Source organism: Capsicum annuum, chromosome 7 (genome assembly GCF_002878395.1).
Source record: "Capsicum annuum cultivar UCD-10X-F1 chromosome 7, UCD10Xv1.1, whole genome shotgun sequence".
Classification (NCBI taxonomy): domain Eukaryota; kingdom Viridiplantae; phylum Streptophyta; class Magnoliopsida; order Solanales; family Solanaceae; genus Capsicum; species Capsicum annuum.
Genome location: NC_061117.1, coordinates 48,009,037 through 48,036,810, shown reverse-complemented (window position 1 = coordinate 48,036,810; position 27,774 = coordinate 48,009,037). Strand labels below are relative to the sequence as shown.

Here is a 27,774-nt window from a genome sequence, read left to right as displayed (position 1 = left end):
ATAATTCTCCAATTTAAACCCATTTTCACTTGGATGAGTTTCTAATCTCTTAATTATCACTCTTCTTTCGATTTTACCTTTAAAATAACTTCAATTCCTGATTTTAAAATAAATTTTGAGGATTTTTGCCGATAAATCTTAAGCCTGATTTTTCTTTGACTTGGGCTTCATTCTTAACTCATTTTTACTTGGGTTCTTAGCTGTACACTTATAAATATGGGGAACATGCTTAAAAAATAAAATTATGACTACCCTTCTTCTTTGAAAACCCATTTCGGGTGTCCGTTTGGACCCCGACTTTAATGTAGGCAATAGGGGAATGTTGGCTTTTTGGTGATGCATAGACTCTATATTTCTATGTCTTAGTTAATTCTGATTTAGTTCATAAAGAGTAAGGCTTCAGAGCAAAGGATTGCAGATCGATTTTCAACATTCGAGGTAGGTTACAACATTACCTTCTTTAAACTGGGTTGAGTAGCTAATACTGATACAAAATCATGTTAATGGTATGGGAATTAATCATCACAATGGTTATATTTGTTGTGTTATGCCTATGCGGGGGCCTATATATTTATATTATTTGGTGGTTTTGAAACATTATTTTCTATGTGTTACCGCGTAGGGTCTTATATGATATTATTGGCCATGTGTATGTGAAATTTTTTATATATTGTTAATGAAATATCCTTATATGGTATCAATGGTTAGATCTTTAATTTATTTCATCCAATTCGCATATGTAATATGTTGGATTCAGGGATGGTTTGATAAATGAGTGGATTTTAGCTCACATTGCGGGTATATTGGTTGGATATAGAATCTCCCATTCTTAATAGTTGTGAGAATTACATTCTCATATCATACTAATTAATGAAACATTTCTACCACCGTGGAAATACTGTAAACACCGGCTTTTCTAACAGAAAATGTGACATCTTAAAGACCCTCTACCAAAGGATGTTTTAGAGAGGAGATATGAATATTGGTATTAAAATGGTTTTATACGAGTTGACAAACCCCCATGGGTCCTACAGCGGGAAGCTTTAGCTTCGTAGATGTATACGGAGGTTGTGTGACAACCTCGTGCATTACATCGTCTTCATCATCTTTATTGCACTTTATAAATTGTAATTTTGTTGTGATTGCATTTCTATCTTGACTTTACATTGATCCTTTATTTGTGTTGCTTTATCTCCCCTAATGCTTACCTGTCTACGTGCGTTTCTTTCTTGTACCAGTATAAGTGATATCTATTTACTTGTGTTTCCTTCTTTATAATTGCTATGGAGTATGTGTAGTATAGAACTGTTAGTGGAGATGGTGTGGGATATCATTTGAGACATTTTCTTGTTACAAGTGATATGCCATTAGTGTGTATTTTGTATGATTTATTTTCTACTGTCCATAGTTGGCCTATGATACCTACCGAGTAAAAGTAGATCGTACTCACTCCTACTGCGCCCTTTCGGTCTAGATCCAGGTTTGAGTGCACCTTACAATAGTTGATTCGGGCGACATTTGGATCTTTTTAAGGTAGCTGTTGATTCTATGCATTCAGAGTTGACTACTGCCTTTCCTTATTTAGACTATGTCTTTATATGTATTCAGAGATAGAGTTATTCCTATTTTTGATATCTCATGTATTTGATTTCAAGTTGTACTAGTTAGTTCTTACATCAAGACACCAAGTTTTGGGATTTGGTTTGGTATCTTTGACGATATTTCCTCTTTTACTATATATATGTGGCTCGACACCATTCTAGGGTTCTTGCATTGGTTTTTGTATTGATTTCTCATTTTGTATCAGTTTGGGTGATAGACTTACTCGTCAAGGCTTGCTGCAACAAGTTTTTGAATGACCCTTGGTTTTTAAGTCGTGACAGTAAAGAGTGTTATCTGCAAAGAAATTCATCACCAGTCTAATCCCATCAAATCTACTATATCCCAACAAGTATCCTAAAACCGTCCTGATAAACCATAAGGAACACAAACACTATCACTATTTAAATTAAAAATAAAACCACATTTATAATTTATCTTTTATTGCCTCTAAGACTGTATTATCCTCCTCTATAAGCAATTCTAGAATGTGATGCAAAAAGAAAAACTCAGTAGCATCTCTCTTTGTGTGAACTGCTTCTAATAAAAAGCAATGGCCACATTAGCAATTTGGCCTTCTTTCTCTAGAAAGCAACCCTAGTCATTCAAGATTGCTGATACCTTCGTCCTATTTCTCCTTTCTTTCATAATACTATGAAAAAATGGTATTTAGATCTCCATATTCAAAGAAATCATAACCAGTCTTCTGTTGCCAGTAATGTTCCTACAATTGTAATTATTTCGTATATTCTACTTTAGCCCTTTACATGTCTGCTATATTCTCCGGAGAGGGGAATTCTTCAAACAATTTCTCTTTCAACTTAGCTATCTCTCCTATGATGATTCATTGTTTGAAAATATATCAATCTCTTTCAACTTAGTTATCTTCCCAATGATGGATTCATTGTTGGAAAATATATCCTTCAGTTTGTGTACTCCACACTATGAGATCCTTTTTCACCTGCTATATTTTTCTTTTAAAATCAGAAAAGGGATTATCTGTACAACCTATACACCAATTCCTCCTAACCACTACTACAAAATCAATATTTTAGTCCAATATTTCAAGAACTTGACATGCTTTTGGAATTTTATATTTTGGTTCTCTTAACTAAGTAATAAAGGAGCATGATCTAATTCATCTCTAGGCAAATAATCCACCTTTAAGTGAGAAAAAAGACATTATAACTCAGAATTAGAGAAAATAATATCAAGTCTCTTAAATATGTAGTCATCTGCGCTCCTATTCCTCCAAGTAAAGGGAGTACCCTTGTACTGAATTTCCAGTACATCACAGGCAACACAACCTTTAAAGTCTTATATATCAACATCAAGGTTTCCTCTAATCTTTTCCAAACCACTCAAAACAAGATTGAAATCTCCCCCAGAATCCAAGGCCTATCATACCATTAGCAAGAGAAAATATTATCCCACAGGTCTATCCTTAGATCTCTAACATATTTGGCCTAAACAGTAGTTACCAAGAAGGAAAATCCAAAATATTGATAATCCAATATCAAGAAAAGTTGTTGCTTAGTTTCACTAACCACAGTTACCTAGAAATAATGATTCAAAAATACCCAGATCATGCCATTAGAGTTGTGAAATATTAGTGGCATCTGAAGTCGGCTTCTATATTTATTTATGTGCTTGATATGCTGAAAAGGTTTTAGAAGTTCTACGAAGGAAAATTTGTGAAACTAAAGAGATATTTCACATATTCCTTATGGGTTTGACCCAACCTGAGTTGGGTTACAATATTTTGCAAAGACCTCTTTAGTCTTATTTGGAGGCGTAACTTTGGGCGACATCAAAATTTTGTTGTCGTTGCCGGGGAATACGATGTGATTATTGATTGAAGTTTTTGAAAATTTTTGTGGTTTTGTTTACTATTTTAGTTGGGTGTATGCCGGTGTATGTATAACACCAGGAGTCAAGGTAGTCCTTTACTTTCATAATATGAACCTAGAGAGAATCCTACGTCTGACTCTTAAGATGACAGAGCCAATTTATGATGATATTCATTAAGGGGTTCGAGATTATACACATAATTTACCCCCCTTCTCCAAGAGATCCTTAGAATATTGCTAATCAAAGAACGAAGAAGTTATTAGCAGAGTTATCATAGGGGAGAAATCAAGGCCCATCATATAACTCAACAGGCAAAGTTGGTGAGGCAAAGACCAGCAATTGATCGTCGAGTAGCACCAAATGGTTATGGAGATAGGGATCGAGGTGGTAGAGCTAAAGTGATCCCAACATATTAGTACTTACAACCATATGACGATGAGGAGGATATGGGATATGTTGAGTTGGCCAAGACAGGAGCTATCATTTAGCTTGCACTACCCTATAATGTGAAGTTAGACATTACCAGTGCTATAATCCATATTTTCAATCTGAATTGTGTTTTTGTGAGTTTTGATATTGATGATGAAAATATGAACCTTTCTAACTTTATTGTGATATGCACTTCCTATTTTATACCTGGGGTAGAAGGCACTCAAATTGAAGTTGTTCCCTTTTGCATTGACTGGAGAAGCTTTATTTTTGTTAGGGGAACTTTCTAGAGGGTCAATTACTACTTGAATGAGTTGCACAAGTAATTCTTAGACCAATTCTCCCCCTAGACAAAATGTTGTTGTTAAATGATGAGATATATAATTTCAGGCAGCTATATTCTGAGTCTATGTACGAGGCATAGTTTTGTTTTAAGAAGAAGTTGAATATGGTACCTAATCATCACATTTTAGAGACAAACTTGCTGGATATATTTTATAGAGCTATGACAAATACGATAATTGGAAGAAAATTTATGTGTTTATGTTGGGAAGTGGCATATGATATATTATACCAGATATCTCTCACCAACTGAGGGTGGCATACTCGCAAGGCAGAGAAGGGTGCTGGCACTTATGCCATCGAAGCTTCCGGCGACCATAAAGTGGTTGATGATTTTGTGGCTCGAGAGAATGCACAGATTAGAACAAATATTGGGTTGTTGACAAAGCAGTGATCAATAGTGAATTCTGAGATGGTAAATGTAGTGGGCACACAGAGTAAGACCTCTAAACTTTATAACTCTAACGTGAAGGAAGAATCTATGTGTATAGATTAAGAATTAGTGGGTTTTTGAGCCAAGAGGAAAGGTAACAGAGGTTTAAACTATTTTGGAGATTGATACAGAGATCGCAGTAGAAAGAGTGATGGTGACTAGAGAAGAAAGGATGAATACAAGGTGAAAAAGATAGGTCTATTGCATTGAGCAGTCGTGATACTGAATCAATGATGGAGGTAATGTTTTCCAATCATGTTAAGGGTCACAAAAGTCAGGAAACTTTTCTTAAAAAGATTAGGGCAGATATCTCAAGATTGACCCAAAAGGTTGAATCACATACAACTAAGATAAACAACTAGAACAACAGTTTGGGCAGATGTCTTCAATTTTGAATCAAAGGCAGTCTGGTACTATTATAAGCAATACAGTCCAAATCCCAAGAATGATGGTCATTGTCTTGCTATCACCACCCGGAGTAGTAAGGCTAATGTTGATTCCCTATTTCCTACTATATATGTTCCTAAGAATGATAGTATCGTGGTTGATCAAACACCTTCTGTTGAGTTGGACAAGACGATAGGTGTTGATGGTATATTTGATGAAGATAAAGGTATGGTAAAGTTCAATGAGTCTTTAGTTAAGCAAATCCCATGACCTCCCCCACCTTTACCTCAAAGACTGAAAAAGAAGGAGAAAGGAAAGTATAAGAAATTCATTGATATGCTGAAAAAGTGGAGCTTGGACATCCCTCATCTTGAGCATTTGGAGATGATGCCTGGATATGCCAGGTTTATGAAAGAGTTGGTGACAAAGAAAGAGTTGTGAGTTTTAAGGATGTTGATGGATTGTACTATTGTAGTGCTGTCACTTCTGTGTCTCTGGCATAAAATAAATGTGATCCTAAAGCATTCATGATTCCATGAACCATTGGGATGTCTAGGTTTTCCAGAGTGCTATGTGACTTAGAAACCAACATTAATTTTATACCGTTAGCTGTGTTAAAGTAGTTGGGCTTAAGCTCTCTAGAATTGATGACTAAGTAGTTGTTGATGGCAGATCACATGGTAAATAGACCTATGGGCATAACATTTGATATGTTGGTGAAAGTTGATATAACAACAACAACAACAAACCCAGTGTATTCCCACATAGTGAAGTCTGGGAAGGGTAAGATGTACGCAGTCCATACCACTACCTCCGGAGAAGTAGCAAGGCTATTTCCGATAGACCCCCGACTCAAGATAAGAAAAGTAATCACAATCGTACAAAACGCATGGAACAAGATGGCAAGACATAAAAACGCCCCTACAATGGAAAGTAAACAAAGAATAGTAGGAACTCGTAATACAACGTGCAACAAGGTAGCCTAACAAGATTAATACACCAAACAGGTAATGCCGTACCCTACCTACCCTAATAGTCACTAGCCTTCTATCCTAATACGCGTCCTCCAGCTCTTCCTATCTAGGGTCCCTACCCTAATAGTCACTAGACTTCTATCCTAATAAGCGTTCTCCAGCTCTTTCTATCTAGGGTCATGTCCTCAGTAAGCTGTAATTGCTCCATGTCCCACCTAATCAACTCTCTCCAATATTTCTTTGGCCTACCCCTGCCCCGCTTGAAATCATCCAAAGTAAGCCTCTCACACTTACGAACTGGTGCACCTGTGCCCCTCCTCATCACGTGTCCGAACCATCTCAAATGGACCTCCCGCATCTTGTCCTCCATCGAAGCCACTCCAACCCTCTCCTGGATAGTCTCATTCCGAATCCTATCCCCCCCAGTAAGACTACACATCCAACGTAACATCCGCATTTCTGCCACTTTCAATTTTTGAATATGAGAGTTCTTGACTGGCCAACACTCCACTCCATATAACATGGCCGGGCGGACTGCCACCCTGTAAAATTTTCCTTTAAGCTTGAGCTGCACCTTCTTATGACACAACACCCCCGAGGCAAGCTTCCACTTCATCCATCCCGCCCCAATCCGGTGAGACATCCTCATCAATCTCACCATTCCTCTGAATCACGGACTCGAGGTACTTGAAACTATCCCTCTTACACACCACCTGAGAATCCAACCTTACTACCACCTCGTCCTGCTCCCTCGAGCCATTAAACTTACATTCCTAATATTCGGTTTTGCTCCTACTCAACCTGAACCCTTTAGACTCAAGGGTCTGTCTCCACACCTCTAATTTATCATTCACACCTCCTCGGGTCTCGTCAATCAAAACCATATTGTTCGCCAAAAGCATACACCACGGCACCTCTCCTTGGATACGCCGCGTCAACTTCTCCATAACCAAAGCAAACAAAAACGGGCTAAGAGTAGATCCCTGATGCAATCCTATCAAGATCGGGAAATGCTCTGAATCTCCTCCCGCCGTCCTCACCTGGGTCTTAGCTCCATCATACCTGTCCTTAATTGCTCTGATATACGCCACCAGGACCCTACTCACCTCCAATCATCTCCAGAGGACTTTCCTAGGGACTTTGTCATATGCCTTCTCCAAGTCGATAAACACCATGTGCAGGTCCTTCTTTCTTTCCCTGTACTGTTCCACCAGTCTCCATACTAGGTGAATTACCTCTGTCGTAGAGCGCTCGGGCATAAATCCAAACTGGTTCTCCGAAATAGACACTAACCTCCTCAACCTCCACTCGACCACTCTCTCCCAAATCTTCATCGTGTGACTCAATAACTTAATACCCCTATAGTTGTTGCAACTCTGAATGTCACCCTTATTCTTATACAGAGGGATCATAGTGCTCTATCTCCAGGCCTCGGGCATTTTTGCCGACTTAAAAATATTGTTAAATAGATCCGTCAACCACCTTAAACCAGCCTCGCCAAAAAACTTCCAAAAATCCACGGGGATCTCATCAGGTGCCGTTGTCCTACCCCTTCGCATCCTGCGAGCAGGCTCTCTGACCTCTTCCACCTTAAAACGTCTATAATAACTAAAATCACGACACTCCTTTGATGCTCTAGCTCACCTAATTCAATAACTCTCTCCCCTTCATCATTTAAGAGCCTATGAAAATACGACTTCCATCTCTTCTTAATGTGACCATTTTCCACCAACACTCTACCATCCTCCCCTTTAATGTACTTCACCTGTTCTAGGTCACGACCCTTCCTCTCTCTAGCCTTAGCTAGCCTAAACAACCTCTTTTCCCCTCCTTTCTACTCTAACCTCGCATACAAGCTCTCAAACACTGCCTTCTTAGTAGCCATAACTGCTAGCTTAGCATCCTTCCTCGCTAACTTGTACTCCTCCCTAAACTGCCGATTCTCTTCTTCATCCTTACTCTCAATCAACTTTGCATACGCCTCTTCTTAGTCTCTACTTTCTTCTTTACCTCTTCATTCCACCACCAATCCTCCCAATGGTGACCGGCCCGGCCCCTGGATGTACCCAACACTTCACTAGCAGTCTCCTTGATGCACCTAGCCGCCCTATCCCACATACCATCTATGTCTCCCCTATACTCCCACACCCCCATACCTGCTAACTTCTCCCCAATCTCCCACGCATTCACCGGCGTCAGGCCGCCCCACTTAATTCTCGGTCGCCCCTCCTCACCCCTACTCTTCTTACCCTTCTTTATGCCCAAGTCCATCGCCAATAGCCTATGCTGGGTCGAAAGATTCTCACTCGGAATGACCTTACAGTCCTTACACAATACCCTATTCGCTTTCTTAAGTAGCAAAAAGTCAATTTGGCTCTTAGCTATCGCGCTTCGGAAGGTGATCAAGTGATCGTCCTTCTTTGAAAAGCTCGAATTCACCACCACCAACCCAAAAGACCTCGCAAAATCTAGCAGAGCAGCTCCCTCTTCATTTCTCTCCCCAAAACCCAAACCACCATGCACATTGCTAAAGCCTCCCGGTAACTCCCCGATGTGCCCATTAAAATCCTCTGCTACAATAATCTTCTCAGACCTAGGCACGCCTCTTGCCACCTCATCCAAGTCCTCCCAAAACCGGATCTTCTCCTCCCCGCTCAAGCCCAGCTGCGGCACATACACACTACATACGGTCAGGGTAAACCCTCCAAAGACTAACTTAATAGACATCAGCCTACCACTAATCCTCTTCACCTCAACTACCTGCCCTCTAAGCTCTTCATCTACTAAGATGCCAACTCCATTCCTACGCCTCTCACTTCCAGAGTACCAAAGCTTATAACCATCCACATCCCTAGCCTTAGACCCTACCCACTTAGTCTCCTGGACACACGCAATATTGATCCTCTTCTTCCTAAGAATCTTCACCAACTCTATGAACTTTCCCGGAAGAGTCCCTATATTCCAAGACCCAACCCTCAGCCTATCAACTCCAGCAACATGTCTTTCTCTACCACCCTTAACACCACACCTTGCCCCTACTCCCCCACCAGCCCTACTCACACCCCCTACCTCCAGCCCCGACCCCCTCAGATATGACCTTATTCTACCATCTACAACGACCGCCACTACACCAAGAAAATAAAAACAAAAAGAAGTATAAAACAACGACAGGAAAAACAAGGCACACGCAAAGTAGATGGAATAAGCAAGCAAGCAAATAGTCAAGTAAGCAAGCAACAGTTAATCCCACAAATTAAATGAATTCAAGATATGAAATACTCAGGAAAAGTAGAAAAAATAGAGTGAGGGAAGGAGGGAGGGGGTGTGGCTTCACCTATTTTCGGCGTCTCTACTCCGTTGCCGGCATCGGCTGGTCAGACAGTGACCGTTGAAAATGAAAAGGAACGTTAAGAGAAGAGAGAGAAGAAAAGCTCAAAATTGGAGAGAGAAAAATGAATTAAATAAAAAAATTGGAGAAAAATCATTGGTGAAAGTTAATAACTTCATTTATTTGGTTGAATTTGTCATTTTGGATTCTGAGGTTGACTTCGAGATGCCCATCATATTGGGCAGACCATTCATTCCACGAGTAGAGCAATTGTTGATATGGAGAATGGAGAGCTGAATTTTAAAGTTAATAATGAGAAAGTCACATTCAATGTGTGAAGAACTATGAAGCTATCAAGCGACATAAGGGTTGTGTCGGTTATTCATTGTGTTGATGACCCAGGAGGTTATTCTTTTAGGTACCTTTATGAATTTTGAGTAATCAAGGTACCCAAATCATGTCGCGATGTTAAACCAAATGTTGCATGGGGGGAAAAACATGGGTTTGTTGGTGAAGTCTGAGTTACCAACTTAGCCATGTTGTGCCACGACGTTAAATCAAGCGCTGTGTAGGAGGCAACCCACTCATTTAGTGTTTATATTGTCTTTTTTTTTTTGTAGGAATGGTAGTGTAAGGAACGGCCTGGAATAGGGTTATACATTGTTTTATTAAAAATATTCTAGGTAAGGTGCCTTTGTGACAAACTCATGAAGGTAAGTCCCACTCAGGCCAGATATGTTGTACGTTGAATGATAAAAGAAAATTTTGAGGATTTTTTGGGGATTTTCTGGACATGAATTTATGATTCTACTTATGATGTTGTAAATACCACTTATAACTTTGTAAGTAGCATAATAAGTTTCACAATACATAGTCCAGAGAGTGGGAAAAAGGCAAAAAAATTGGGCCCACCTATAGTGGAGCACCTAAGGACCATTAGTGGTGCTGTAAATGGTCAAATTTTGGGCCTAGTTTTATTTAAAAATATGGGACTACCCCGAACTCACCTAACCGTAAATCGACCCCTTAGGCCTACTTAAGCCGCTTTAACCTAATTTTAACCTCTCAATCCTGAAAAATTCCTTCATCTCTCTCAAATTAAAAATTTCCCACTTCCCCACACTTTATCAAAGGATAAAATGCTACTTGTTCTTCGTAATAACTTGTCCAAGTGCACTAATTACACATTTAAGCTAGGGTTTCACTTTATATCTTCATATTTCACTTCTGGTTCTTCAAACAAAAGGTTAAATTCTTGGCTCCTAATAGTATTATCTTGTTCTAAACTAAGAATAAGTGAGTTGGCATGTTTATTTTGATGCAAATTATGTATAAATCAACAAGCTTGTTTATAGGAGCCTTGTAGTAGCCTAAAAATCTTTAAGTGGTGCATTTTTCTTCAATTAAACTTGATGATCATTCTCAAAACTAAACTTGAAGTTGAATAGGTCAAGGAATCCCAAGAGTCTTGTATGCTGGTTTTGTATTGGAAAATTGATTCTAAGTTTTACGTGCAAATATTAGACTTGTTTGGATTGAGTATAAGTTATAAGGATGGAAAATTGAGGAAAAACTTAAAGTCTTTGAATTTGAGGTTTTCTTCATGTTTTGTAGTCCCTCACATTCTTTTGGACACTAACACTTGGTTTTTCAGGTACACATGGCACCAAAGGCTTCGAAGAAGAAGTATCGGATGAGTCTTTCGATAGCATAAGCTTGATGGAGGAGTACCCCCGATGGCCTAGACCTGAGCGGCCCCAACCAGAGTGATGGGGCCAAGACCTATATCTGAAAGACATATTGTAGATGAGACTATTATTAAGGATACCTTAGGCATACCACTTGCAGACCGTTCACAGCGGGCTATAAAACCTACTTCTACTCAGCCTGGAGTTTAGTCTCAACATAGTATACTAGTAACCGAGTCGAGGGTGAATTCAGCTAGGATGTCACATCCACTCTCTCCCCAGTCTAAGAAGGGAAAGGATGATGATGAGGAGGGAGCATAGTCTATGGCACTTCCAGAGATAGCTACTCTGGACCCCAGTCTAAAGAGGGGTCCCAGGATGTGTTTGAGTCAATAGTTTAGGAGCAGTCATCAATAGTACCCCAGTCCGAGAAAGGTACTAACCAGACTTCAAAGCAGGTATCACCACAAGGTATAGAGCCACCAGCTCAGATAGATTAGGCTTTCGACCCTATACATATCTCGACAAAACCTATTGATGAGGTGAACCTGAGGTGGTGTGTTGAGGGGATCCAGAGTATTTACGAGTGAGATATATTAATGACTGGGATCGGCCGGCCCAAGAGGAATATTTATAAAGAGAGATGGATCAAGTTGACCAGGTTGACCAGAGCACTATTATTGTAGGATGCGATTGATAGTTATCAGCTGGGGTGGATGACTAGACCCCTGGGTTCATACAACCAGGAAGTGGTGCAGGATTTCTATGCCTCCTACTATGCCATAGTATCTTTGAATACGCCTAGAGCTAGTAGGCATGCAGAGCTACCCTAGTTAGAGTAGATGTTGTTGTGAGGGTTCATGGTCTATATTTCAGCAATGACCATCCATTGAGTTTATTTTGGCTTGGATTATATGTCTCTTGTATCTACTGAATAAGTGTGATTATAGGTTGAGATTTATGTGAGACAAACGTGTGATATGGGATGCAGAGCATAAGAGAGAAAGAGTTGAGATGGTGAGATGGATCGCTATATATATTTCACTACTTAGTGCAAATACCCCTTAGATAGAGTCGTACTTTGAGATTAAGAAGGTGGTGTTGAATTTTACTGCAAAGTTCTAGTGGTTGGTAGTCCATTATAGATTGTGTATAACTACTGCAGGCAACCTGTTGACCTGGGATGGTGTTGCATTGATAACGAGTATGATGGCTTGTTATGATATTAATTTTGCAGCTACTATAGGACACGAGCTTCATGAGAGGTCATTTGGCGATATGGCTACATTATCGTTTCTTTGTTTTGTCCAGATGATATGTGATAAGATCAGTGTGTTGAAGGTTCTAGGTGTTGATGCGAGAGTAGAGGCGATGGGCATGGACCAGACTAGTATGATTAAGGATCTAGCAAACTCCATCCTTGCATAGCGGACTCGTATGCTTCTGATAATGGTTCTATCCTAGCCAAAGGACCCATTAGTTATTTTAGATTGTACTAAAGCTATGAGAGGCCCCAAGATGAGCACACAGGTTAAGGGTAGTCTAACAGCTTTTACTTCAGTTCTAGCCTCCACTTCGGAGCCCGTTGGGACATCTATAGTACCCCATCTACCCTCTACGATAGCTATTGCTAAAATTATGATTTTAGCATCACAAAAGTTCTTGTAGAGACTAGCAGATAGTCAGTATGCCACTACTACCCAACTCGAGAATGTTGACGTTGAGGTGGCATCGTTGTATGGGCAGATCTGACCTTGGGTTCGGACAACACTTGAGGTGACAAAGACTAGATTATGCACATAGGGATGAGATGTCAGAGTTCTAAGCTGAGCTGCATGCTTGTAAAAATTCTTTTGAAAGCTAAGTGTTAGCCCCGTTTAGGGATATTGAGGCACTTAAGATGGATGAGATTTTAGAGAAGGTGGCCACATTGCGAGTAGAGATAGACTTTCTCACTAAGAGCCATATTTTGGCAATCCTTTTAGTTTTTAGCAACACCTGAGTATGGACCTTGATGTTTTAATTTGTTCGTAAATAATAAGGAAACAGTCCCCGTAGCTGGGACCAAGAGAGGTAGAGAGGAGGTTCTGTAGGATCCTATTATTCCATTTTACTAGGCCCTAAAAAGGGCCACTAATTCATAGGAGACTGCTTGTGTTGATAGAAAAAGGCATTCTGAGCTAGCTATGTGTGCATCCTCTAGTAGTTCACTTCTACTACCACTACCTCTGCTAGTCGAGATACCCCTACACTGGGACGCGCATGACATGGATGCCTTGTGCATCCCAGGTATGTCCTCATTCCCTTGTTTTATATTATTTACATGCATTGGGGGCAATCATAGTCTTTTAGTTTAGTTAGGGTGAGGTATACCATTGCTGCTGTGGGTTTTTGTTGCCGTACTTTCTTTCTTATCGTCAATGGTATGGTTGTAGAACCATCATGTTTAGGTAAATTTTTTGTTGTATTGTATTTTATTTTGTGTTTGTTTTGTATGTAATTAGGCAATTTTTGAGTATCTATGGCAATTGACATGTTTTTTGTAGATTGTTGAAAAAAATGATGCCTCTCTAAAAATTTGTTTTAGAACTATGTGATGTGTATATATGTGTGACCATGGTGAATCTTGTTATGGCATTAGGATTAGGTACATGATAATCATTGCTAACTTGTGCAAGAACCAGAAGGGTAGTAGCTTGTGATGTAACCTTATGCCATATGGGTGTAAGATACTACTTAGTTCCCTTTGTGTGTTGAACCCAGAATTGCCTGGTTAATCTTGCCTAGTTTTTAGGATAGTCGATTAGGAAAGAATCATAGGTTATTTTTGAACTTGGTCAACTTTTAGCCTAAGTGACCTTCAATATGTGAATAAGTATCACTTGATCCCCATTTTTGAGCCTGTATAAAATATTTTACTTGTTACACCTTTACCATTCCCATTTGTGTTACAATAAACATGTTTTGAGGCCCTGGTCCTCCTTGGACATTGTGCTCCTCAACTCAGGCAAATCGCCTAAGTTGAGTGTGGTTATCATAGGGGTGTGTAATGTAAAAGGTATGAAGAAGGGTAAAATAAGAGAAAAAGAAAGTAGGGATGGGTGTGGTAGAAAAAGAAAAGATGTGAAAGAGAAATAACAAGAACAAGAATGAATAAAATAAACCACACCCAACCAGAATGTGCTATAAAGAATACAAAAGAAGAAATAAGGGTGAAATAAAAGAATTTTTGATAAGTGAATGGCTAAAGTAAGTGTAGTGCCCAGGATGCTAGTCACTAAATGTTTTTATATGTACCATACCAGCCTCCAAGCCTATATTACAAGTCGAATAAAGTCCTATACTGATCCTAACTTGATTGTCTGAAAACTAAGATAAGAAAAATAAGGGCAAGACTATGGTATTTCGTGTTCATTGGTGGAACTTCTCTTGTGAGTGTGAGTGTCTCTTGAACATCCCTGCATTAACATGCATAATTTCGTTTGAGTGAGTGGGACTTATTGGTTGTGAGGGAACATGGGTTATATTTCTAGCTTCTTACTTGTTTGGATAGTGTAACTTGTACATATGTATATTTGTATGTTGCTAATATAATTCCATGTAATGTTGATTCCCTTGTGTCACATTGTTGTGCTTCATGTATACACACAGTTATATTTTGAAATATTAAAATAGGAGGGGGTAATGTGTTTGAGCTTAAATTTGATGACTGCCTGCCTTAGAGAGCTTAGAGTTCTCCTAGTTAAGCATTGTGGTTTGGTTTCTTTTGTTGTGTTGACCGAGGAAATGCAAATGTTCTAAGTTGAGGGTCCAAATGTGCTATGGTTTCATAGCAATTTTGACACTTAAAACAATGAAAATATGCAAGTTACTTAGGTCTTTTTGTGAGATATGATGTGTTTTGTGTTATATTTTGCAGGAAATTAGGTTTTGGAACTATCATAGAGAAAAGGAGTGAAAATGTAAGTTTTGTACCAGTAAAGTGGGTAGCTACAACCCTAGGTACTACTTAATGGGTGTAGGTGCTATCATATGTGGGTAAGTTTTGTACCACTAAAGTGGGTACCTACAACCCTGGCAATTGATGAAGTAGGGGAAGTGTAGAGTTGTTCTTAACTAATATTCTTGCATATATTGTTGTTATATTTAGTTTATAGATCTCATAGAGGTTGCAAACGTTAGGATCCCGCTTAACATATTATTACTTACATAACAAAAGGAGTAGATATTAGAAAAGATAATCACAATAGTAATTTCACAATTATTATCGATCTAGGCTAATCTATATCATCTACTTAAGACAGTTATCTTTCATCAAATAACTTGAGACTCAAAAGGTAATGTCAACTAGGATCTAGGATAAGGGTTAGTAAGGCAACATCCTGAAAATCTCAAGGTAAAAGAGTGAAATCTTTAAGAGTCCACAAGACAGTTGATGGTACTTAACTCACCAGATTCTGCATGCAAGGTATTGAGTTGGTTCAACAAATCACGATAAGCCTACTGAAAAACCAGGGAAAACACAATCTTAGTGTTTGTTTATAATTGATTACAACCAAAGTTGAGTTTTGTTACTTGTTTGAGATTACAACTACAAACCCCCATTTATTTTCCAATACTGCCTGAGGACTACAATAAACTAAAGAAATAATTCACGTATTTGTTGTGGGTTCGACCCCAACAATAGTTTGGTTACTATACTTTTCATCAACAACATTAGTCTCATTTAGAGGTATAGCTTTGGGCGACATCAACTATTCTTTTTTAGATTTTTCCTTTTCATTACAGATTCAAGAGATTTAATAGCTTTTGGGGATATATCTAGATTTTTATATATTTGATCTTCCTAGTAGTCATTGATGTTCTTTACTTCTGATGTTTCCTACAGACCACAAACTTGCTCCTCTTCCTAAAATTTATGGGTAAGAATATGGATACCACTTTATTAGGAGACTTCATATTACCACTCCAAATATATGTTTCAATAATATCTACGTGAACATCCACAATAGCAAGATTATTTTATCCTATAGCAATGATCTTATCTTCTTTTCTCCATTTATCTCATCAATTTATGCATTGGAAGCTAGATCTTTTGAACTTTGTTTTCATTTTTAAATTACATAATAGTGTTGATTGTTTCCTGGGCTCTCTATCTATTTCTCTTCCATATATATTGGAGATTTAGGTAATTTATCCCCATTATCATCTACTAGATGATGCTCTATAATTTCTCTATTGATTTCCCTGTACTTTAATCTACAGGATTAGTGGTGGTGTCGGCTGCTAGTACTAGTGTTAAGTACTTTTATTTTATTTGACTATGAAATGACCTGGTTATCCATTCCTAGATGGATTATTAATTCTCGATCCCTTTGCCTTGCTTTTCAATTCCTTAAGCGTTGTGAATAACTATATTATTGTCTTTAATTCTTCTCTTACTTTGTCAGGGCTCTAAATGGATTATCATTGCAAATCCCCTTATTAGGTGTTATAGCCTTCTCACCGAGGTATCTTTTATTATTAAACTTCTCCTGTTTAGGTTTCACTATTGCCTTTGGTAGGTATTTATCACTACTAGTTTCCTTGATGGTATATCTACCACTTCTCCATTATTGATAATAATCTCTTTCTCTTAAGACCCTAGCTACACTAGTTTTAGCTATGAGTTAAGTACCCTACATTCTTGTTCATTGTGACCTTGAAACATGCACTTCTCGCAAATTTAGGAACAAAATCATTGTTTAATTTCACCTGCACAACCCTTGATTCCTTGTTATTGGCTTATACAATCTCAATCTCCATGCACTTCGGTAATTCTACCAATAAATCCTCCTGCACCTTAACCCTAGCACATTTAGGTCTCGTCTTATTTACTGTAGTCAAGTACAAAAGAATTGGTTTCCCTATAGTAGATGCCAAGGAAAATGTTGATTCTTTCATGAAAAAGGTTGGGTTGATATTGAAAAATAAAATCCATGCCATTGCTTGGGTTGTTTCCTCATAAATATTAGCCTTAGCATCATAGATAGTGGTTCTTATCTGATAGAAATAGCCGTCTTTGTCACTAATATAATACACATTCTTGGATGTTAAATTAAAAAAATCCTCTATAATATTAAATTACATGACAATGTGACGATTACTCAAAAACCAATTCGACAATCTCTTTTCACATTGAGTTATTTGAGAAATTAGACTCGTGGATCATTCACCTCAGGCCATCCTCAGGAAAACTTTCCAACTATTGTAAATTGCAACTCTTCCATAACCTTTATTCTATACACTTTTTCCTCAGTCCACATGGCTCGGAGGTACCATTGATGAACTTTTTGATAAGGATAGATTCAATTAATTAATTTTCTTTAGTTTTTGCTAAATTAATCATTAAAGGCTTCTACAAAATAGCATATTGTCCTAGATGGATTGTACTTTCTTTATAAGGTGATGACATGCTAGGTATAGTAGTCTTGATTTGGACTTTTTATGGTGAAAATGGAAAATTATCATCTGTGTTCGCGAGGGGTGACTAGTCAACAATAGAAACAGGATGATTAGCAGCTTGAATAGGTATTTTCAGCAAGATTTAGGATTCTGATGTGATCACGTCTAGGTAAGAGGTTGAGAGCTCACTTTTTTTTGTATTGAGTGTTTTGAGGGATTCAGTCAAATAGTATCATTAACGAGTATATGAATTTTAGTGTTTCTTTTCAGCTCTTAAAAGATTTTACTTCATATATAGTTTATTTTTTATTTTACTGCATTGAGAAGTGAATCTATGATGGGGTGATCATTCTATAATTTTAAGAAATTTTGTTATTGAATATGTTGGTGAATAAGAACAGATTGCATCAGAGATGTCAAATTAAAATATCTTGTTACATTAAGATCAAACATAAATGGTTTCTCCTGGTAATCCTAATAAAAGTGAACTGAATCCTAGTCCTAAAAATATAGAAGTGTGTTGTGGGGATTTACCTAATAAAGATGTTGAAGCTATTTATGAGAAAGTGAAAAGGAGAGCGATGGAAAAAAATAACATAGAATTGTTCAGGTCATCAAAAATTGAGTAAGAAAACCAAAACTATTGATGAGACCCTTGATCCCCATGTGAATCTATTTTGATTCCTTTTGGATTTTATTTTTTTAAATTATTTTTATATTCATTGTATTTGCTGCAATAGAATTTATATATCAAAAAATAAATGTAGATTATAACCTAAAGAATGAATGCACCATTAATTGCACTAATGTTAGTGATATGCATTTGAAGTTAATAAAGAAGCAAATTTCTATGTTTGAAAAAAATAAATTTGATTACTTGTGAGATTTCCCCGCATGTTGGTGAAGGAGTGTGTTTTGTAGAACATCTTGATGTGGTAGGTGTATGATAATGAGAATGAAGTTCTACATTTTTCAGTTTATGGTGCAAACCTTCATTTTGTGTTGGTTGAATTTGTTGTTATTACTAGTTTAAGATGTAAGGGTACTACCACTATTATGCTATCATTAGATGTCTATTACTTACTCAGAATGTACTTTATAGGTTCATATAGTATGACATGGTCACAACTTTATTTTTATTCATGTAATGAAATATTCAATTCAGATGTTGATGTGGTAAAGAATGCAATCCTATTTTTTTAAAATGGTTAGTCTTTTTGTTGAAGGTCAAGTTGTTAATATGTCACACTTCAACTTGGCTGAGAGTGGTGATTATAATTCTTATAATTCTTATTATTCTTGGGGCATCGATGTTTTCCAAGCAACTTTGAAATCATGCACCAACAAGTGTAAGAAAAAGTCTAAATTTTACAGGTATGATAGATTTTCATTAGCTTTATAGATTTGATTATATGAATATTGTCCAAGATTGGAAGGTCAATTTTTGAGCATAATGGTTCTGAAGTGTCGCGTATTTTGGATTGGATCATAAAGAAATAGTTAAGAAATGATTTTGTTTGTTTGGGAATATTCATCTTACAAGTTGATTATGTATCTCTATTTTTCTTAAATTTTTCAGTACTATAAACTATGGCTAATTTTTTTTATAAATTAATAAATTAATGTTGGTGAAAAATATTTTACCAAGTGATAATGAAAGAGTTTTATTAGAATTGGATAATTTAAAGTTTAAAAGTGTCCCTATGGATTCTCAAAGTCAGCATTTAAGTGATGACATTTTTTACGTACAAAAACCAAAGGTAGATAGTGGTGAGAGTAGTGTTGGTGATGAGGGATCTAGTAATTCTTACTTCATGAAGGAACTAAATAATTTTTGACAACATGTTAATGTAAAGTTCTAAGAGATTCTTCAAGCTTTTAGTGATTTGACGAAAAACTAAAGATAACAAAATAATAATTTGTTTCGATATCTAATATACCACTTGAGTTCATATACCTTTTTTGTATCATGTATCATTTGATATGTTTTTTATTTTCGATATGCATCATAATTTTGTGTTTATGCATTTTGTATTTTTGTTTTGTACACAATTTTCAGGTGAAAAAAGGATGATTACGCTTACTCTTCGGGTGTTGCTGGTAGAGATTTTAGAAATAGTTAAAATGATTTTGAGTGTAAAGTTATTCTAAAAAGCTCTTCTATGATTCTTAACGTTAGTGAGGGTGGTGATAAGGTTGAGACAACAAAAGATGGGGTATATGTTGGTGGGCACTCCTTATGTAATGAATCTGATTGAACAAAATTTTCAAGTTAAGTTTGTATTTGTTTCTAGGCCTAAATCTGCAATTGTTGCTATTATATAAAATTATTATAATAATAAATCAGCTACAGCTGGAAAATAACAAGAGTAGACTTGAATTTGAGTATGTATATGTTGTTGAGTGATGATTTTTTTTTATATAAGTGAGTCTGAAATAGCAACAATCACACAAGATGTTATTGGTATAGGGAAAATAATGTCAATGTATCTTAAAATAATCAAGTCGTAAGAGATAGTAGTCAACATAGAGAAGATGAGGCATGCTTATTAATATGATCTATTGTTGAGCCTATAAGTGGTGTGATTTTGTGATATGTTAATGTTAATGTAATTGTTGTTGCTCTCCTTTAGAAGATGCTACTGAAGATCCTCAGATTGGTCAGGTTGCATCGAAGGTTACTGTCAGATCATATATCAATAATTTGACCCATCTTCAAAAAGAGAAAAATTCACAAAGTTTGAACCTGATCCTCCTAGGTTTTCATTTCTACGAGTATTACTGTTGTGGAGACATGTGATGATGATACCACCTTTATCAGAGTTCTAGGAGTAGGTATTCTAGTAATACCCAACAATAGTTTTTTATTACTGAGTTTGGTTTTAGTGAACCAGGTTCAGTATTGGTAAGGGGTGTTAAAGGTAGGTCTCAACTAATGCCAAGTACTATAGTACTATTGGACAATGGCCATGCAATGGAGTTCTCGTGTTTTGTGATAAAAGAAATGATCACTAATATTTATCTGATTATTTTAGTTGTCTTTGTTCTCCTTTATATATTTTTTTATAAATTTGTCGATTTTGTTTATTCGCTGGAAAAGTGTGGTTGTGTGTTGTAAAGATGATGACTATCTAGAGTCAGTATATGAATTTGAAGTGTCATTAGTTTAACAAAAGTCCTAACTTCTGCAACTCCAAAGGTTTTTATGCTTTAGCCTAAACTTAGATTAGAAAAGCAGCTGAAAATCCAATGTTTCAAAATCAGTATGACTCATTGCAATAGTCGTACAGTAAAAGCACAAGTCGTAGGATGATTCATTGTAAATTGTCTAGAATTTCCAAAATTAAGTTACAACGACTCCTAGATAAGAGTCATACTATATAGGTATGGGTCGTATGATGACTCATATTTATAATGACTAGAGAAATGATATTTTCTCCAGGAAATCATGAGTCCTAACTATGACATATAGGAAGATCTCACAACTCAGGGGATTAGATAATGCCCCCAAGGAAGAACGTATATCCAGGAACCACAGTCAAAGTACGATTCATGCGTCCATTGTACGGGTCATACTATTGACCCATTCTGTCTGAAATATAATCAAACCAAAATTTCCCAAGAACCACGAGTACATGTATAACTGGTAGGTACATGGTCTGAGTCATACTAATGACTCGTGCGACATAGTTCAAAAGTTTTTAAAATGATTTTTTAATGGTAGTTTAATCTTTTTCTATTCTTTAAGAATCTATATTACATCATTTTAGTATTATGAGAGGAAATTTAAGGAGTTATCAGTCGATTATTTCCCTCATTCCCTCTCATAGCACTTAAGAATGTTAGTAAAGAGCGAGTGAAGTACTTAAAGCCTAAGATCTAGGGTTCTCCTTCAAGCTCTAGAATTCCAAGCTCTTACCAAAGAATTCATCAACACAGATATGGTAGGTCGGATTTCAATGGTGTATTTCTTTAACCCCATGCCCAAAGTTTTAAGAATTTCATTTATAATTTTCATGATTTCATAAATTCGGGTTGAAACAAAATTCTCTATGACTATGAGATTTTTAGTTTTACAAATTATTGTATTGTTATAGTTCTTGTTTTCAGCACCTATGTATGGTTTCAAAATTTCCTAATCAGTTATAATAATTGAAGAACCATTATTCATTATTTGATAGATTTTAGTTTATTTTTAGCATAACTTGGCATATTATGAATACATGATCCCATAACATTATGAATTTAGCATAACTACATTTCGGTATTTAAAACCTCAATCAAACAATAATCAAACTTGTTCATGCTTTATTTTTAGATATAATTTATAATGTATGAGAATTTATATACAACTTTAGGATATGTTTTCAGCACCGAGAGAACAAGGGTTTTTGATTGCTTGAGTTCCAAAACTACGTGGCACTGTATGTTAAACTACATTGCACTATTTGTCTATCTTATCCCCTTAAGGCATCGGCTTAGTTGATCCACACCAATCATGGTTTATGTCAATCATAGTGTATCCTCCCACCAAGGTGTATGTGTTTGACTCCATGTCTGCTCATATGGTTTATGTCAGTTAATATAGCCTCTCATAGAAATGGTTGTTTTTATGACTTTTTACATGACCCCTAATTTCTGTTAAATGGAAATGCTTCCATCGTATTGTTCCATCGTATGAATACTACTTTTTGTTCATTGGGCACCTGAGTATCTTTTTTCTAGATCAATTATTTAGTGATCTTAAGTTTAGTTTCCAGCATGTTTATACATAGTATTTATGACTTGCATATCACATACTCGAAACATTCGAAGTACTGACTGCTTACCTTTGTTTTGTGTTATATACTATTAAGATATAGATTCTGCTTAACAGTAGACATACATTTTCACTAATTAATATTTCCCAACTTTAATTAACCCACTCAAGCTTAATCAAAGTAAATGGGTAATTCCACTCTAATTTTCTCTCTCAAGATTAACTAAAATAGAAATTTAAAAAAAGCACACAAAATTAATTAGATAAGTAGAAATATACTCATAGAGCAATGAATATTAAATTAATATAAAAGCATATGATAAAATAAAGATTCAAATTCAAACCATAAATATTATATTATCTCTAACTACAAATTCCATGTAATAATTAACAACTACATCCAATATTTAGTTACTACAATGCCAGAAATAGAAGAAATCGTTAAGAATTTCTCATGAAAGTGCTCCAATTTTCTCTTCAAAGGGTGTTGGTTAAAGAACCCTAAGATTCCAAGCTTGATAATGAAGCCAAAGATAATTCGTAAGGAGCTTGGATTGGAGTTTTTTATGGATTGGGATTAAGAAAATATCTAATTTAACTTCTATCCATTATGTAGACTATCAACCCACCATGTAACCTTTTCGTCACCTATGAGATCTCGCTTAGGTGCATCCTTACTCGGTTATGGAAGTCTTGGATTTTGCAGCAGCATCACCTATGAGGTCTCTCAATCACTTATGCGATACCTCATAAGCAGTCATTTGTCTTTTTGAGTGATAGCTCTGGCACTTCACTATTCTTCATTCTTTTTGCTCATTTTTGGTTTATCTAATTCAATTCATGATCCATCACACCTCAAATCAGTATAATTCAAATCATAAAAATCCTCATATTATGAATAAGACCCATAAAGTCATAAGGAAAAAGATATAAATAAGTCATAAAATCACAACTTATCAACACCATTTTTGATAATACTTAATTAAACCACTAAAATGAATTATAATGAGCAGGAGATCGCAAAAAATATATTTACCCAACTAGAGAGTTGAGCTCAATCCCACATAGGAAAATATAACCGACAATTGAGAAAATAAGGAATTAAAATCACTCACTCAAGTCCAATCAAAGGATACAAAATATTTATTTATTTATTTTGGGGAGGGGGGTTGATAATAAACATAACATATAGAGACAAATAAGAAAAGATAAGGAGATTACCGACCCACACAAAAAATGAGAAACATGGATATGGAAATAGGGAATAAATCTATCAACTATAAATTGTATTTAAATCAAGCACTCACTATTAATCATCGGTTGAGCAAATTAGCCTTGGAGTCAAAATTATCCACTAACATCTCTGGATGGTTTATGGATTTATGTTTACTTGTTCTCTCAAATCGAGTAACATGGATTAATTACAAAATCAATTTTAGGCTACATATGAAACCATCACTAGCTCAAATTCATTAAATGGAGTTTAAATCCCCAAATTATGCTAGTTAATCTTTCCCGGCTTCAATTAGCCCACTCAAGCTTAATCAAAGTACATGGATAATTCCACTCTAATATGCTCTGTCAAGATCAATTAAAATAGAAATAAAATAGAGCACAAGATTACCTAGATAAGCAAAAGTCCATTCACAAACTAATGAATATTCAATTAATACGAAAGAATATAATAAAATCAAAACACAAATTAAAACATAAATGTTGAATTATTTCAAACTACAATATCCATGTATGAATGAAACTAGTACACACAATTATGTCACTACAAAGTAAGAAATTAAAGAAAGGGTTAATAATTTCTCATGAAAGTGTTCCAATCTTCTCTTCCAAGGATACTGGATGAAGAATTTGAGCCTCTAAGCTTGAGAAATAACATAAGATTAATTTCACGGAGGATGAAATTGAGTTTTTATTGATTGAAATTAAGAAAATGTCAAACTCCACTTTTGCCCGTTTTGTAGTCAGTCAGCCGCTCATGCGGCCTTTTTCATTGCCTATGCAACTTTTCTTAGGTGGGAACATCATTTATTATGTGAGATTGATCTTTTTCAGAAACATCACCTAAGTGGTTTCTCCATTACTTATGCGGGACTGCTTAAGCGGTCCTTTAACCCCTTTAGAAACAACTCTCGTATTTCACTACTTCATTTATTATTTTTTCTCCAATTTTGTTTCCTTTTGGTCTAATTAAATCATGCTTTGTCACACATGAAATTAATATAATTCACTTTATAAAAAGCCTCAAATTATGAAAAGGAGACACAACATCATAAGGAAAAGGATATAAATAAGTTGTAAAATCACAACTTATCAAAAAGCACTACTCATGCACTTACACGCTAACCAAAGTTTTATGATAGAATGAGTCGTTACATAAAATATCGATTAAGAAACATTCATTCTTGAAAAAGCACAAAAAAGACAAAGGAGAAATAAGAAAGAAGTTACTTAATTGGCAGACAAGTGTGAATATTGGCTACACATATCTTCTTTAGTCACCCATGTGACATGCTCAATTGGATGATTCTTCCACTGGATCATTAAACACAAAATCTTCTCAATCCTCAATTTTCAGAAATCTCTATGAAGAATAGAAACATGTTCCTCTTTATAGGAGAGATTTATGTATAGTAAACCAAATCCCAATGGATAATATAATCACCATCCTCGTGACACTTCTTAAGCATCAAAACATAAAGCATGGTATGAACTCTTGACAAACGAAGGTAAGGAGAACCTATAGGACACTGGCATACACCTTTTTGAATCTTAATTAGTCCAATATACCTTTGAATAAGTTTAAGCTATTTTCCAAATTGTATAACATCCTTCATGGGTGAAACCTTGAGCAACGTTAGCTAAGCATCCATAAAATACATATCTCTTACCTTTCGATCCAATTACTCTTTCAGCTATAATAATTTTCTCTTTTTACAAATCTTTCTTTCTCAATCAAAACCTTCAAATAATTGGTAGCCCAAGGTCTCTCCTCAAAGGAATCAAACCATCCAGTAGATGATCTACACCTTCTCCCATTTAAAGTCTCCAAAGAAGCCATGTCATTGCTAGAATAGTAGCTATTACATACAAACTTGTCCAAAGGTAAGAAATGATTTCAGTGACCTCTAAAATCCATCACACACAAATAGAACATGTCTTTCAATACCTGAATCATTCAATTAGAGTGCTCATCAATTTGATGGTCGAATGTAGTACTTAATCCAATCTAGAATCCAACTCCTCATACAGTTTCTCCAAAAAGTTAAGGTAAACTATGTAAACCTATCCAAACCAATAGAAATGGGAACTATATATAGAGAAACAATATCCTTAAGATAAGTTTTTCCAACTTAGAAGCATTTTAAATAACCTTCATCTAGATGAAGAGTGCAGACTTACTTAGCCTATCTACAATAATCCCTATTGAATCATACATATCTAAAATATTGTAAAGTTCAACAACAAAGTCCATAACTTTCTCTTCCACTTCCATTCCATATTGGGATTTCTCTTAAGATTACGACCAGGCTTCTATTGTTCTTCCTTCACATGTTAGGAATTTTGACACTTAGCCATAAAATCAACTATATCTCAATTCATTCAGCCCTATAAATAGTTCTAACTCAAATCATGATATATCTTGGTTGAACCAGGATGTCGTAACAACCTGATTCTTGATAATTTATGTAAAATATTCATTTTTATATTATTTGACCATTTTACCCCTCCTTATGGTTGCTTTATTATACTTTTGGGGTATGAGGATGATTGACACAGTTCTCGATGTACTTTGAATGTGATTTATGTGATATTATCATTTTTGGTTGCTTAAGAAGCCTTATAGTTCACTTTAATCAACATTTTTTGATTTGTGCATTGGATAGAAAATTAGATTGCATAAGCAGATCTAGAACATCAATTTTAGGGTAGTACCATGGGTGGTATGACTTTATAGCTTTTATATCTCATTTTGAAAATCTATCATTTCCATTGAGTTCAGAGCATCGAATTTGATGGTCTAGCATAGTTCATTTACATTAACGGTACTCTAGATGAATCATGAGAGGTTTGAAAAGACTTGGCATTCTTGAATTCTTAAGCTAGTGTGCCACTCAGCTGGTGCACTCGTGTAAGAGTCACTTTGGTTTCTTATTATACTTGGAAGATCAGACCAAACACTGCGTACACAACATTAATGAGTGGTAAATTTACCAATCAATCGTACTCCACATTCACGCACATTAACCTATTTTGAATTGATAAGAGAGACATAATTGTGATTGAATGCACTAACATCCACATTTTTTAGACACAAAGATGATATGATGGAAAGATATGAATTAGAGCTAAAAAAGGAACAAAAGGGAGTAGCAAAGTGTAGCTAAAGACCTAGAGCAGAACATGGGCTTAGTTATCGTGATCATGGTCCTTAAATTACAGTCAGAGTCAGTTAAGATGGTCAAGATACCACGATCGTGTTGCATTACCCGCTCGCGACAAAACTGGTGCGATCGCAGCCTAGCAGAAAATTAGCCTAAGGAAAATGATATCAATGCACACAGTTGTTCCTAAATATTCCCAAAATAATACTTAAACCCTATCATTTCATTATACATTCTACAATCCCCAATTTTGACAAACTTTGTCTAGTTCTAAGCCTCCATCTTTGGAGAAGAAAATATTGTATAATTTTTGGGTGAAGAATACATTAGAGGAGCTTCCAAGTGAAGGATTAGCTAACTCACATTAAATATTAATGGATATTAAAAGTTTGAAGTAACATTCACTTAGTCTTTCATAGATCTAATCAATGGAGGTTATTAGGTATATGTTTCTTAATATTTTATGTGTAGCTAGTCCTTCCTCTTGGGATTATGCTAGATTAGTATGTAAATATATGTGGGGTGTGATTTTTTTGTGCATTTACTAATTTTTGATGTTGGGCTCTACTATTGCTTGAGTAAACTAGTTAGGATTTATGGGTGAAAGCCCCAAACACCCAAATGGGTTTGATGGATGAAAATCCCAAGCTCTTAAAAGTTAAAACCATCCTTGAAAGAGGGGTTTGGGTAAACTTTAGGAACCCTCATCATCCTTGAAAAAGGGATATGGGAACCAAGGCAATAGTAGGCAATTATTGGGTTTAGTTTTATAATTTTCATTATCTTAGACATAAGGGTGATTATAAAGTTGACTACACTCAGGGTACCATCCTAGAAATAGGGGTGTCTAATAGAGGTATTGGGTGGTTTTGATTGAAGCACTCATTAGGTACTCGAAAGGGTCAATGAGTGACACCCTTGAGGTTTTGTTGACAAACTAGCCTTAAGGATTTCCAACCTAGCCTACCACATCACCAACATTTAGAATTTGCATCAAGTCATCACACGCCCATGCATAATTTTCCCCTAGGAAAACATAATCCCAAGATTCGCAAGCATAATCCCAAGATTTGCACCTAATTGATTAAACTCTAATTATTCGTAATCTCGAATTTATACTTGAAAAATACAAAAAGAAATATT

At 36.0% G+C, this 27,774-nt stretch overlaps 1 protein-coding gene across 1 annotated transcript; it reads right to left on the bottom strand.

The window, feature by feature from the left end:
• Window positions 1–5,911: 5,911 nt before the first annotated feature.
• On the bottom strand, window positions 5,912–8,742 carry LOC124885719. The gene is made up of 2 exons (XM_047393971.1): window positions 8,353–8,742; window positions 5,912–5,962 (listed from the first exon to the last, which is right to left on the bottom strand). Exons 1-2 carry the CDS (start codon window positions 8,740–8,742, stop codon window positions 5,912–5,914), a joined length of 441 nt encoding a protein of 146 aa, XP_047249927.1.
• Between the last annotated feature and the right edge of the window lie 19,032 nt (window positions 8,743–27,774).

Excerpts from the sequence above, each read along its gene's own strand:
- LOC124885719 (XM_047393971.1), bottom strand. The coding sequence starts at position 8,742 with ATGTCTATTAAGTTAGTCTTTGGAGGGTTTACCCTGACCGTATGTAGT. Across the intron at positions 5,963-8,352 it reads TACTTAAGAAAGCGAATAGG|GGGCGTTTTTATGTCTTGCC; the intron begins GTATTGTGTAAG and ends TTTCCATTGTAG.